We start from the raw sequence: 15238 nt of genomic DNA on the forward strand, positions 1-15238 counted from the left end.
CACTTAGTGGCCAATTTATTAGGTACAGGAGGCATACAATGAAGGGGGCCGCTGAGTGTATATAGTTACCATAGGTCAAAAGAGTTGGGACAATTCAAGCAATTGTTATCCCTCTCTATGTGAAGTTATCCCGTTATGCCCATGAATGCCATGAGTGATTCATATTCATTCTGAAGGGAGTGAATACCATAACAATATCCCTTTCCTCTCCTCCCTAGGTGATAATGGACCTGTGACTGCATGTGATGAATGGAAAATATTATTAAAATTAATGTAATGAGATGCAAAGTGCCTAAGAATTGAAAATAAATGCAGTTCAATATTTAAAATGTGATTTTTATTTTCTTTAGATCTCGTAGAATTCCTGCACAGAACAGTTCGGAAAACTGCAGCCAGCCATCCCCATCTGAACCCTGGGTCATCACGTACAAACCTTCAACCATACTGTTCTTTAAGAAAAAGCTGAAGGATCAACATGGAGATCGAAGTCCACTTGTGGGTGACTAACCCACTGCAATGACAGAGACCACCACTAGTCCTCGCCATGAAAGCTCCTTTAACTTATCTTTCAGTTGCAACATCTGGCACTTTGATACCTCATTGTGAAGATGACTTTAAGCTCACTGAATTAAGCACTTCACAGCCGATGCAGGCATTATTGCATGTCCTTTCGAAACACCATCAGACCAGTTGACTAGCATCTCCAAAGCAAGTGTCCAATAAAAATCCAAGATCTTGGAAATGTTGGTACAAGGTGTTTCTACAGTTCATAGATATTTGCTTGAAGATCTACTGGGCTCTAATAATGGCCAGTTAGCTCATCTGGCTCTCAGAATCTTAGATACTGATTCAGGTTGGTGTCAAATCAATTCTTCGAGCAAGAACACTTTTGCAGATGATTCCTCTGTCAAATCAATGCCAGGACTATACAGCTCTTCTAGTCCATGCTTGTCTGCACTAGTTCGTTGAACTCTACGGGTTATTTCTTGTCAACTGCAGAAGATTAAAATGTTTTCACAACAAACCTCCTCCTAAATTCTTGAACAATTAAGTTCTGGGAAAAGACTATATAAGTTTCCTGCAGGAAATGGTTGCAAAAGCAGCAGAAATGGGCTCACTTTAGCCTTTGAAGTCTTTGATGTATGACACGCAAGCAGATTGCAGGACATTGAAAGAATCACAGGAAGAGTCCGGGAATATATTCAACTCTATACGTCTATAACAGCAATCCATTGGGAATAAAAACCCACGAATGGACTTTGTGCAAAACGTAATTCCACGCTTGCTACAGCTGGCAATACTGGTCTGGCTGAGTAAGCTGGTAATGGGTTAGTTATGCTGGGGTTGTTTCCATATGGCCAAACTGAAACGATAATCAAGTCTCTCCTGCCTCTTTAGAAAAGCTTAAATCCAAAATAAGGAGTGTTTTGTGTGTGTGTGTGTGTGTGTGTGTGTGTGTGTGTGTGTGTGTGTGTGTGTATGTGTGTGTATACATAATTTTGTTTTATTTATTTACATTTACTCCTCTCTTTATTAACATCTCACTGGTGGACACTTCACCTGGCACCCTTGTTCTTCTCCTAGTTCATCACTGGCACTAAGGTGTTACAGGATTCACAAGGAGAACTGTTAATGACTGGGGTTGACTTTCCCTACAAGAAGAAAGCATCTAACTCTTGTTCAACACTTGTTCCATACTCTCCCTCATATCCCTGGGTAATGATGAAAATTCTGCACGTTTATCTCCAAGAAAAAGCACTTAAACCACCACCAAGACAAAGAAGGACTTCAAGCTGATTTTTGTTGGTTGAAATCATCAGTAAGTCAGGCAGAGCATCCACTGCTCAGGGAGGCATTAATACATCAAGGTCCTGAAGACTATCTGTACAAGAGTATCATTAAGTACAAATGCAGGAAGAAATTCTACACAGAAGTGAGAAGTTCAAACTTAATTAAGCCCTTTCCATATGATGTAAACTCTGTTTCCAGTGAATTGTGCAGAGCCATTATATGGTAGAGGGAGTGTTGACACTGGCCTGAAATTGTGACTGGTGCCTCATTATCATTGACGGATGAGCTACTGTTGGATGTGGAAGGATAGGAACATGGAGCTGGGGCCTGAGGCAGCAGGCAGTCACCGTACAGGAGATGGCCCACACACATTCTCATCAACTTGCTCCATAAAAGTTGCCACAACATTTTCTTTAGAACACATCTCTTTTGGAAGTATATTTAAGCATACTTTATATGTAGGATACTAATTCCCCTAATATTGGGCTTTGGTGTGAAAAACGTATGATACAGATTTGTTAAAAAATTATGGTTGCCACTGTAGCATAGTGATTCCTGCAGCACTATTATAGCTCGGGGCGTTCTCTGGAGTTCAGAGTTCAGAGTTCAATTCTGGCACCCTCTGTAAGAAGTTCCTATGTTCTTCCCATGTGAGTGAGGGCCTCCGTCAGTCTGAGTTGATCATGGATGTTGCGTTCTAGCTGTCTTGATACGCGGGCTTGGGCAGTACAATATGGAGGGCAAGCCGTTCCCATGCAGTAGGCCCCCCCCATGCATCTGAAGAACCCAAAGGAGCGGCAGAGACCGATACAGTTTGGTACCAGTAGCGTCGCAGGAGTTGCGATTGAGCCCGTCAAGATTGAACTTGATGTAGGACTGCCTTGGCGGCTCCAGCTCCGGCCTTTTCCCTCGGTGTTTACTCCCAAAGCCTTCACCATGAGTGGGTATAACTGCAAGGCAGCAGAGGTTGGAGATCAGAGTTTTCTTTCTCCTAGGTGAGCTGTCAACCACAGCTGATGAGCCCCATCTGCCTGAAGTGACTAGTTTTAAGGCACCAGTAACCCAGCTTTGACCCTTCTCCTGTCAGTAGAAATGACTCCACTGGGCTTAGTAGCTAAGCCACTGTAAAGGCCAGGAGCTGGACTTGTTTGTCAGAGGCTATTTGTCCTTCCCATAAGCGTGTGGGTTTCCTCCTGGTGCTCCAGTTTCCTCCCACATTCTCAAGATGTACCAGTTAGTAGGTTAATTGGTCATTATAAATTGTCCTATCATTAGGCTAGGGCTAAGTAGATGGGTTGCTAAGTGGATGCTTGTTGGGCTGGAAAGGCTCTAAGTAAGTAAATTATTAAAATAGAATAGGTACAAGGAAATACCTTCTTCAGCATGTTCCATCATGCACCGAGATCGTGATTGATCCTCAAACTTAGCATGATATTAACCAAATCCCTATAATCATTAAAGCTCAAAGTTCTCAGCACCAGGTGCATTCACTGTCTGAGCATCCATTAATTGCTGGGTTAGAGGTTTTTGTGTGAAAAAAGAAGTTCTTCTCATCTCAATACAAAATGGCAATTATTTCAACCTGAGACTACATCCCTACTTCCGGTCTCCCCATCTGGAGCTTTCTCAACATCTACCGTGTCTGTCTCTCTTAAAAGTTTGTACTACACTAAGGTGGTCTTCCATCTCAATACCCAAGAGGGCATGTCCAGCACTTGTTTCATGCTTGTCAAGGGGTCAATATGCTTCCATTGGGATGGTGGTAGAGGCAGATACATTAGGGACATTTAAGAAACACTAATATAGGCACATGGATGATAGGAAAATGAAAGGCTATGTAGGAGGGAAGGGTTAAATTGATCTTAGAAAGTTAGCACAACATAATGCGCTGAGGAGCAGTTACTGTATTGTTGGGTTCTATGTTCTATTTTAGTCTGGCAACTGATTAATTTAGCTGGGGATGTCAAGATTTATATTAATTTACCAAAAAAGAGAACCCTTAACAGTAATTCAATGGGAGTGTGACACAAGGAAGAGCATGTACAGGTTCTCTGTCGGAAGGAAGTGCTGCTGATTGTGGGGGTTCAGTACAGAGCACCAGGACAGCACCTGAATAGAGACAGAATGGCGTCTTTCACATCTGAGGTAAATGTCAGTGTTTGGAGCTCTGGGCTAGTCATGCATGAAATTACACCCTGCCAGACATTAAAGATAGACCAAAGCCTAATAAACCTCAGGCTAAATATCTCAGATATCTGCTACAAACAGTCAGCCTTTTCAATACATCAAAGGCCAAAGTGAATGTTGCTAGTTGCTAAAAACCTCTCCCTTTTGTTGTATATATATTGTGACAGGATTAAGAAAAATATTGTTTTTACCCCTAAGCTACATTAATCATAAATGCACTGAAATTGAGCAAGGTTGAAATAAATTATTTTATGAGAAAAAATTTTGAATGTATTTGCAGCATTTGGCTTTTTAAACCACCATCTAATCAGAGTTAATGAGTGATGGCATGTTGACATGTGCTAGAACTGACTGGCAAAGTGCCAGAATCTTCCTATGTCATCTTACAACTCTGTGGGATTATTTTTTTGAGGAACACTGGTAATACTAAGAAAAATTACTGTGGGGGGAAATGAAACAATATCCACCTCATGTGAAACGTATCCAGTAAAAGGTGTGAAAAACATATCAAAAATGTAAACAAGAGCTTCCTTGATATTCCAATGCACAGGTGTGTATGTTGCTGTGTAAATCCACGCAGACTTAGTCCAAAATGAGAAAGTACATTTAATATTCAGAGATGTAACATGAAACGGGTTATTGAACAGGATAGAGGCACAGAGCCACACAGAAATATGGATTCAGTCCCTTGACATCCCTAAATAATCATCTTCTTGTATTGGCTTGACATTTACAGCCTGAATGAAGTCCAGCAGTAAAAGGACCAAGTTTAGTTTTGGACTTTGGGAGCGTGCTTTAAATGGCCGCGTTATTGTGAAAGTGCATTACGTGCCCATTTGTGAAAGTGTCACCAGTAAGATTCCTGAATATTTCTTCAAAGGATCCTGTGAACAATACAAGGTCTCTCATGTTGCAATACAGGACTTAGAGTGCTGCCAGTAGAATCCAGTTTGAAGTTACACGTTAATAATACATTTCAAACTCTGGAAGAGTTTTTAATTACTTTTAGTATGTGAGGGGCAACATGAATTTTCAAGCTTTTTGAGAAGGAACAAGTGTGCATACTTGGCATGTTCTTACATGCACTGTTGTCCTTTCTTCTGCCAAAGTTGGCTTTTAATTAGGGTAATTGAGCAATGATAATTAAGGTCGTATCCCTTACTTTACATGGGATGTTTTCCTGATTTTCTTTTTGTTAACATTAGTGTGGGGGAAGAACTTGGACTTGTGGAAATTTCATTGTCTTTACCAGGAACAAGGTGATGTATTGATTGGAATGTAGTTAGGCCTAGTGATTGCTCATTTGATTTTTCATTTGAGATCATTGGCCCTGCTTTTCCTACAATGCCTGTTGCCTCAAGTTATCTCACTTTGGTTGAGAGCATGTCATTGCCCTGGCCCCAGACTTTTCCATTTTAGCTGTTATTAAGTGAACATTACAGTATTAATGTGGTTCAGTGGAATAAATTCCAACAAGCTGAAATTTTCTGCAGTCAAGATGCAGTTTGAAGTTTGACTGACTGGCCTCTGAGAAATCTGGGCAATCAATGGCATTTTTTAAAATTCATAAACATAGCTGGGGTTTTTGAGGCCATAAATGTCCATCTCAGAGGCAATCAATAATAGATCAAACCACTGCCCACCCCATAATCATAGACTGTACCTTGTGTTATCCATCTTCAGTTATAATTTCTCCCTTACCCTCGTACATAGCCTTGTTACTGATCCGACACCGAGGCGTAAGGCTCTTGTACTGAGATTTGGATCCTTGACACCATCAGAAACTTTGGAATAGATGGATAAAGTTAAAGGGGAGGAGACAGCTGACACAATGGCATGGATAGTTGGGCCACAGTTTTGCAGCTGCAATGACCTGGGGTCAGTCCTGTCCTGTGGGAAGCTTCCACGGGGTCTCCCTGTGACCACATGGGCTTCCTCTAGATACTTTGGCTTGCTCCCACGTCCAGTGGTATTCTATATAGAGTGGTCATTGGCCACTGTAAACTGCTCCTAGTGCAGATGGATGATAGAATCTTTGGAATGGTGAGAAGGGAATATAGTGAATGTAGATTACAAGGGAAATTAGTGGAGAGAAAAGGATTGCTGTGTGAGCTGGAACAGACACGATGGCTGAATGGACTCGAATGTCAGTAGTCTGTATGAATATTAAGTAAAATGGAAATTCTCAGTAGGCCAGAGAGCCCACACAGGGAAGATAGATACAGAATTCACATGTCAGGTCAACAAGAAAGAATTCCTATATCTACAGTAAAATTCTAATTATCCAGCAAGCTTTGATAGTGCAGGACTAGTAGATTTCCGGACTACTGGATATTACACTGGCAGAGGCTGATATTATCAGCATGATTACCTGAGACGGTGTAACCACAGGAAAGGACGATAGGACGGTTATCCCACCATGATAGGACGGTTCAGAAATGGGGCACATATTCAATCTTCTGGACAAAAGGCCCAGACGAATGAGAGGAAAATCTTGTCTTGACATTGCTAATATCTGAAATTCATTGAAAACAAATTAATTAGAGTTCTTAAGGGGGAATTGGATAGGCATTTGAAGGAATACACTTTGGAAAGAAAAATGGAGAATGGGTTGAAATTGCTTTACTGGAAGACGGTGTGGATTCAGGGGCCAAATAGACTACTTTTATGCCACAATAATTCTATGAGTCATGAAACCTTAAATTCTAGTGTATAATACACTCTTAATCTGCATTATGTAGATCATATTGGTATTTAAGTTACAATGCATTGTAAAGGCCAGTTTTGCAAAATTGGTATCCAATAGAGATTCATATACTGGATTTTATTGTGGTCACTGGATAATGAAAAGCATCCTTGCATAAATCAGTCACTTGTCCCAATTTGTTTTTGTCACCCCGTCTTAATTTTTCTAAGGACTGTTCCTTCAGTGTTGCTTTAGGCTTTGTTTTCTAAAACTAAAGAGGGGCTCCACTTGCTACATTGGAACTTATGATCATTATAATTTGACAATGTGTTTTGTATACCTTGTGATTAGACTCCGATTACCCTTAACCTCAGTTTGGGCCAGGGTCATCTGGAAGTTTCTAAGTGCTGAGCCACTGTTGAGAGGATTGTCGGATAGACAGCCAGATGGCCCCATTTTCTGCGTTTCCTTTTTTTTGGGCTTTGAATCCAATTATTGCATCAGATCACTTTTCATTAAGTGCCCTTGGCCATCTTGAGGAAAGCAAACAACAATACCTGTCAAAATTACCATTAATCCTAAACAAAGTGGGCAGTAAACATAAGGTACATTTTACACTACCATTGCACAGTTCAACAACTTTAAGATAGGGGATGGTTGGGAAGCACTTAGAACCAATCTTCGAATTAAAGGGAGGATTGCATTCTCTTTTATGTTGGAAATCATTGCCAGGAATACCACTGATCCCTTTTACAATAAGCAAAAAAAAAGTGGAAAGAGTTTGTGGGGAGAGAAATTCCTTTCCAAGATCATAAGAAAATGGAATTAAGCTTTTTTCTTGTTAGGCCTTTCCAGATATGTTAATATAAATCTCCACAAAAGTGCCAAATGCTAATCTTGGCAGAATATTGTCTATAAATGTTAGACACTTGCTACAAACTATAGAGGGAATATAATGAGACAAGTCTTTCCTGGAAAGAAGTTGCAAAATGTGGAATTTATTTTATTGAGAAATGTGTTTTTGGATACATAAATATTTCTAAAGCATTTAGAAACTGAAATTATCTTCATTTATATTTGGTCATGCTTTGGAAGATAAGACGAAGATATCTGGTGTAAAGTTATATTCTACCGGGGAACTTCTTAAGCTCCTTTTATGTCTCCCATTCTCCATTAAGAAAGTGGAATTATATATGAAGATATTATAAGCAATAATTTGTACAGTAAATTATTCCTTTTTTCTATATGTATGGGATGTCAATATTTACAACTTAAATTATGAAGAGTACTGTAGTTTATTAAATAAGTGTTTTAATAAATTTGCATGTCTTAAAATCTAATGTTTTGCAATTTCTCCAGCATCAAGTTTTCCTTTCCTTGAGTAAATAGACTTAGTTATTCAGAATCAGAATCAGGTTTATTATCACTGCCATATGTAGTGAAATTTGTTTTCTTTGCAGTAGCATTACAGTGTGAGAGATAAAACACTGAAAATTACAATAAGAAATATATAAGGAAAAGTTTGTTTTTTGACTGGCGAATGATAGGATCGAACAGTTAGTAGTGAAGGCAGATTTGTTTGTAGTGTTCAACAGGGAGCTGAATGCATATCTGGGAGGAAGGAATTTGTCGTGCTGTAGCGAGACACATAGTGAGTAACACCAGCTAGATTACTCTTAGATCATGGACCCAGTGCGCCAAGTGCGTTCTTCCAAAGTGTAAACATTCTTTGATTCTTCTGTGAAACCCATTACAGCAGGTATCTGGACACAATTCAAAGTGTTGTGTGCAGTGCCACATGCAGCTGTGGGTTTCTTCTGTTGTAATGCTTCCTGTTCCTCTCATGCCTTGTTTTCTGCGTCAGTTCCATTTTTATTTTTCATTCTCCTATCACATTTTGCCAATTAATGAGTAACACAGTGGGAAAACTGCCATAGGGAAACCACTACAAAAACCCATGAAAACAACCATTTCAGGATAACAAGGAGAAATATGCAACAAGTCAATTGATGAGTCAATTGAATTACTCAAAATATGCTTCAAGAGGAAAAAGATTCTGTATCTGATAGCTTAATGCCCTGATGTGTTTTGAAATAAATCTTTAAAGTGACAACGTTTGTGTTACAAGTTCAATGTTACACATTGAGTTAAAAAGTTAAGGTCTGTCCCAAGCCTTATAGGCTCATCAGGCCGGTGCCCGTGGCGTGAAGTGACTGAGAGTACAAGACTTACCCGCCCCCCCCCGCCAACAGATAGGATGCCAGTCTGTCGCGAGGTTAACCCCCAGCATTTTGCCAGTACCCATTTTCAGCTGGGTGGACTGGAGCATTGTGTGATTAAATGCCTTGCTTAAGGACACCACACACTGCCTCGGCTGGGGCTCGAACTCACCACCTTCAGATCGCTAGTCCGACACCTTAACCACTTGGCCATGCACCACGTTACACATTGAACTGAATTACTGATTGCAGTTCAAAGCCATCAGGCTACATGTGTGGCCTAAGCAAAGAATAAGACTGAAGCAAGAATGCAGCCAATCCAATGATCATACAGGATGAAGAATTCACTAACATGCATTAATTCTGTAGTAACATAGGAAGGACTTTCTCCTGAGAAAAAAACCCAGATTAAATTCTCAAACACAAGTAATTCTTCGGATGCTGGAAGTCCTGAGCAATACACACAAAGCAAAATGCTGGAGGAACTCAGAAAGTCAGGCTGCATCTGTGTAGGGGAATAAACATTCAATATTTCGGGCCGAGAACCCTTATCTGGATTGGATAAGATAAGAGCGCAGAAGCCAGAATAAGAAGTTTGGGGGGGAGGGGCAGGGGAAGGAAGTGTAAGCTGGCAGGTGAAATCGTGAGTAGGAAGGTGGAAAGGTGGAGGAGGAGGGATGAAGTAAGAAGTTACGAGGTGATAGATGGAAGAGGTAAGGTGTTGAATGGACATGGGAATTCAAGTTGAACTAGCCACTGGAAAGTCACGCCTTTTGTGGTGGATGGAGTGAAGTGGCCTCCCATTTCAATTCATCTTCTATTCCCATTCTGACATGCTGGCCCATGGCCTTCCGTAGTCATTAGTCTTCAACCCAGAGAAGTGTGAAGTGATTCATTGTGGAAATTTTCACTTGAAGGGAGAGTGCAGAGTTAACGGCATGATTTTTGGCAGTGTGGAGGAACAAATGGATCTTGCAGTCCATGTCCATAGATATCGCAAATTTGCTGCATAATTCGATAGGGTGGTTAAGAAGGCATATCATGTGTTGGCCTTCATTAGTCAGGGGATTGTGTTCAAGAGCCACGAGATAATGTTGCAGCTCTATAAAACTCTAGTTAGACCACACATGGAGTATTGTGGTCAGTTCTGGTTGCCTTATTATAGGAAGGATGTAAAAGGCTTTAGAAAGGGTGGGATTTACCAGGGTACTTGCTGGATTAGAGAGTGTGTCTTATCAAGTTAGGTTGAAAAGAGCTAGTGCTTTTCTCTTTGGATGTTGAGGTTGACAGAGGTGTACAAGATGATAAGAGACATGGATTGCGAAAAGCCAGAGACTTTTTCCAAGGGACGAGATAACTAATACGAAGGAGCATAATGTTAAGGTGATTGTAGAAAAGTATAGTGGGATTGTCACTTTACCCCACTTTAGAGAGGGGTAAGGGTGGTGGTAGAGGCAGGTACATTAAGAAACTCTTAGATAGGCACATAGATGACAGAAAAATGGAGGGCTATGTCAAAAGGAAGAGTTAGATTAGTCTTAGTAGGGTAAAAGAACAGCAGAACATTATGGGCCAAAGGGCCTATACTGTGCTGTGATGTTTTATGAGCTTCAGAAATGCTTATCCTCCTAACATCAACATAGAGTGATGGGATGTTATGACAACATGCATCTCTGTTGTGTGAAGTGTCTTCATTGATGCTACCTCAGACTCTTAATGGTTCATGGAGGCTCGTTGAGTTGAAGGTCCCTTTTCTGTGCTGCAATGCCTCTAAGATGGTAAAAGTCTCCCAGACCCAACTAAAGTGCTCCCAATATAAGATCTGCAAATATGATTGCCACTACTGACTATTTCTAATATCAGACTGATCTGCTGATTTTATCGTCGACTGTGATGCTGCCTCTGGAGAGGGCACTGCACAGGAGTACTGAGTAACACATCAGAGAACCTCTTCATCAGGTAAGGGTCAGAGGACAACCCAATTAAAAATAAACTTGTATATTAACAGTAATTAATCGTGTCAATGAGACAAAAAAATATGTTCTGAAGCCTAAAACTACAGGAAACTAATTTTTAGTTGATTGATGTGTCAGATGCTCACTCATGGCTAAACTGTGGTGATTCCGTAAATACATTCTTCTGCCAATGAGTCTCACCCGCGAAGAGTATAGGCCACACATCGGGGTATAACGCAATGAGCCTAATTCTGTGATCCGCATTCTTTCTTAATAACATTCCATGCCAAGAGCATGACTGCCTCTTATGTTTCTAATAAACTTTAAGAGTTCTCCATAAACTCTCCATCAACTCAAAGCACGCTGAGTTATGTGTTTGGCTGGTGTGCTTTAATTAATTTTCCCATGTGTAGAATGCTGGCAGTATGTTTTTCAGTAAGAGACGGATCAGGATTGGATCCTCAGCTATTCCTGAGCTATTGACATGTGTCTCAAGTCACCGAATGGCCTCCCTGCCGTTGATGGCTTGGGGGGGCCGGGGGGTTTGCGTGGGAGGTCTTCACTGGAATGGGAGACCCAAAGTTCAGTTTCTTAACAAAAGGGTGAGAGAATTGTCTGTAAAATATCAGCTAACAATTTATTTTGTCACAGATGTGCAGGCTGAATGTTTGATGAAAACAGATGCAATAACGACTAGGAAAGGGAAGAAAACAGTGACAGACGAGGGAAAATCTGCAGATGCAGAAAACCGAGCAACACACACAAAATGCTGGAGGAACTCAACAGGCCAGGCAGCATCTATGGAAAAGAGCGGAGTCGACTTTTCAGGCCGAGACCCTTCAGCAGGACTGGAGAAAAAAGGCTGAGGAGTGGATTTAAAAGATAGGGGGAGGGGAGAGAGAAACACAAGGTGATAGGTGAAACCTGAAGTGGGAGGGATGAAGTAAAGAGCTGGGAAGTTGACTGGTGAAAGAGATACAGGGCTGGAGAAGGGATGTCTGATAGAAGAGGACAGAAGGCCATGGAAGAAAGAAAAGGGGGAAGGAGCACCAGAGGGAGGTGATGGGCAGGCAAGGAGATGAAGTGAGAAAGGGAAGATGGGGAATGGTGAAGGTAGGGGGACATTACCATTAGTTTGAGAAATTGATGTTCATGCCATCAGGTTGGAGGCTACCCAAATAAGGTGTTGTTCCTCCAACCTAAGTGTGGCCTCAACATGACAGAGGAGGAGACCATGGATTGACACATCATAATAAGAATGGGAAACGGAATAAAAATGGGTGGCCACTGGGAGATATCGCTTTTTTTGAGGGAGCATAGGTGCTCGGGGAGGCAGTCTCCTAATCTACGTTGGGTCTCACCAATATACAGGAGGCCACACCAGGAGCACCGAACACAGTATATGATCCCAACAGACTCACGGGTGAAGTGTCGCCTCACCTGGAAGGTCTGTTTGAGGCCCTGAATGGTAGTGAGGGAGGAAGTGTAGGGGCAGGGGTAGCACTTGTTCCACTTGCAAGGCTAAGTGCCAGGAGGGAGATCAGTGGGAGGGAACATATGGACATAGGCAGCGATCCCTGAGGAAAGCAGAAAGTGGGGGCATGGGGAAGATGTGTTTGGTAGTGAGATTCCGTTGGAGATAGCGGAAGTTGCGGAGAATTATGTGCTGGGTGCGAAGGCTGGTGGGGTGGTAGGTGAGAACAAGAGGAACCCTATTCCTGGTAGGGTGGCGGGAGGATGAGGTGAAAGCAGATGTGTGTGAAATGGAAGAGATACGATTGAGGGCAATGGTGATGGTGGAGGAAGGACAGCCCCTTTTTTTTGAAGAAGGAGGGCAGCTAGATTGAAAAGCCTTATCCTGAGAGGAGATGTGGCAGAGATGGAGAAATTGAGAGAAGGGAATGGCGTTTTCACGGGTAGTATGGTGGGATGAGGTGTAGACTAGGTAGCTGTAAGAGTCCATGGGTCTGTAACAGACAGCTGTGGATAAGCTGTCTACAGAGATAGAGATATGCAGTGGGGCAGGAACAAGCTGAAACAATGGGTCTACCTGGACAAGTGGGTTCGTGGATGACCTTGTGACGGAGAAGACAGAGGAAATACACCACCTATACTGTAAAATTCTAAATTTCTATAAGCATATTATGAGACTGTCTACACTTGAAATCTGTACTTCGGCCTTCCTGCTTTGCTACGCAGGCAAAATACCTTTTTACAACAGTGCTAAGTAGAGAAAGTAAATTACTGCTGCACTATTTATAACCTCAGGGGAAACGACAGGAATTTGCCTAAACAATTACTCTTTAATTAAGCATAAGATATGCAGATGAGCAATAGATCGCTAATTGCCACGAAGGTGCATCCATGCCACACTGTTTGCATTTGGCAGCAGATTGTGTACCACGTTACACACTGTTGTACAAGTGCTTTCATCGGACTAAATACAGAGGGAGGCCATTTGGTTCATCATCCCATGCCGACCATAAAAGGACCATTCCACTCATTCAGCCAATGGCAAGAGGTCAGCTGGTATGTTTTACCTGCAGCAGTTATCAGCAACAGGTAGGATTGGACTGGATAAACTCTTTTATACTCAGCAAAGGTTTGATACATTTCAGAAGCAAAGAATCTATAGCCTGAGAAGGACACATCGGCAATGACTACATACAAAAATTATCTTCTTACATTCCACTTTTAGGTACAGTATCTAACATCGTCAAATTGGCCTTTAATTTCCTTGGTTGTCCTAACAAAGCACTGTCCTAAATATACCATATTTTTATATTGTATACATTAAGAATGTTTATTGGGAAATGAGTAGAAATTGCAATTCTTATTGTGTTTTACAGCATGTTCCATGCACTCTGTTATGCAACATGTTCTGCGCATCCAATTGGGTAGCACGCTCTGTGCACCCAAGTTCTGCAGCACATTCTGTGTGCCCAGTTCTGTAGTAGGTTTCATGTATCCAGTTCTGTAACGTGTTCCATGTGCCCAGTTCTGTAATATGTTCCATGTTCTATGTGCCCAGTCTCCTCCCCGCAGCTGTGCTGCTTTTGAATTTCCAAGTGTTATGGATTTGATAAACAAAGGAATACAAGTGTTTCATTTATGAGGTCAATGGAAAATTTGCATTCTCTCGTTTCCCAGCCTAGTTCAGACTGACTAAAATGATGTGAAGCAACACCGCGAGTAGTCAATCCATTCGTACCTGCCTCTTCCTGGCCTGCATTGTGGATATGCCATCTCTTTAAATGCACTGAAGTTGATAGCAACTTTATTAGTTTACCATTGGCAGCTCTTGTGGGCAATGTTTTACATTTTAAAGACAGATTAATGTTTTGTGAAGTGATTATCTGGTGAAATAACTGAGATGTATGTAACTTAAAAAAATGCATCGTGATTTGTATTCCCATCAGATCATCTTATCACCCACAAATCCACTCAGTGGCCACTTTGTTAGGTACAGGAGTGCATGGTTATAGTCTTCTGCTGCTGTAGCCCGTCCACTTCAATGTTTGATGTGTTGTGCATTGAGAAATACTCTTCTGCACACCACTGTTGTAATGTGTGGCTATTTGAGTTACCGTCGCCTTCCTATCCGCTTGAAGTCTGGCCATTCTTCCTTTGACCTCTCTCATTAACGAGATACTTCCACCCACAGAACTGTTGCATGTGTTTTAGTTTTTCACACCATTCTCTGTAAACTCTAGAGATTGTTGTGTGTGAAAGTCCCAGGAGATCAGCAGTTTCTGAGATACTCAAACCATTCTGTCTGGCACTAACAATTATTCCATGGTCAAAGTTACTTAGATCCAATTTCTTCCCCGTTCTGGTGTTTGGTCTGAACAGCAGCTAAATCTCTTGACTATTACGGCATGCTTTTATGCACTGAGTTGCTGCCACATGATTGGCTGATGAGATACTTGCATTAGTGGACCAATACACAGGTGGACCTTTTGAAGTGGTCACTGAGTGTACGTTCATATTCATTGTTTTATTTCAAAATCACAAGAAAACCATTTGCAATAGGAAGAATTAAAAATATGTAAAATTTGAATATTCAACAGGAATGGTTCATGTGGATCATGTTTTGTTTATATGATAGCGCTGGCTTTTTTTGGATTGGAAGTCTGTAGGTTTAAGGTTCATTCCAAGAGCTGGGCAGATAAATGGAAGTGTAACACTTCTCTGCTGTGTGTTGAGTGGTCGAAATGGCATATAATCTGATAACCTGGGGCTCCAGCATCTTCTCACTCAGAGCTAGCGGCCTCCAGGTGAAAGGGAGTGAGAGTCAGGGATGGCAGTCCATGCCTGGGATGGCTCATCTACCCTGTGGGAGCGGGCAGTAGGGGAATTGCCAATTACCTAAGAGCAGGTGGCATGGTAGTTTGAGGGAC

General features: G+C 41.6%; 1 protein-coding gene across 1 annotated transcript in view; it reads left to right on the forward strand.

Annotated features, from left to right (window-relative positions):
- kremen1 (kringle containing transmembrane protein 1) overlaps window positions 1-7939 on the forward strand; it is a 225207-nt gene extending 217268 nt beyond the window's left edge. Inside the window, exon 9 of the mRNA XM_063034333.1 lies at window positions 351-7939. Coding sequence (XP_062890403.1) covers window positions 351-507 — 157 coding nt within the window. The 3' untranslated portion in view covers window positions 508-7939. The remainder of the gene's footprint in view (window positions 1-350) is intronic.
- Window positions 7940-15238: the final 7299 nt, after the last annotated feature.

The sequence above is a fragment of the Mobula hypostoma genome, chromosome 27 (genome assembly GCF_963921235.1).
Source record: "Mobula hypostoma chromosome 27, sMobHyp1.1, whole genome shotgun sequence".
NCBI classification, from domain to species: domain Eukaryota; kingdom Metazoa; phylum Chordata; class Chondrichthyes; order Myliobatiformes; family Myliobatidae; genus Mobula; species Mobula hypostoma.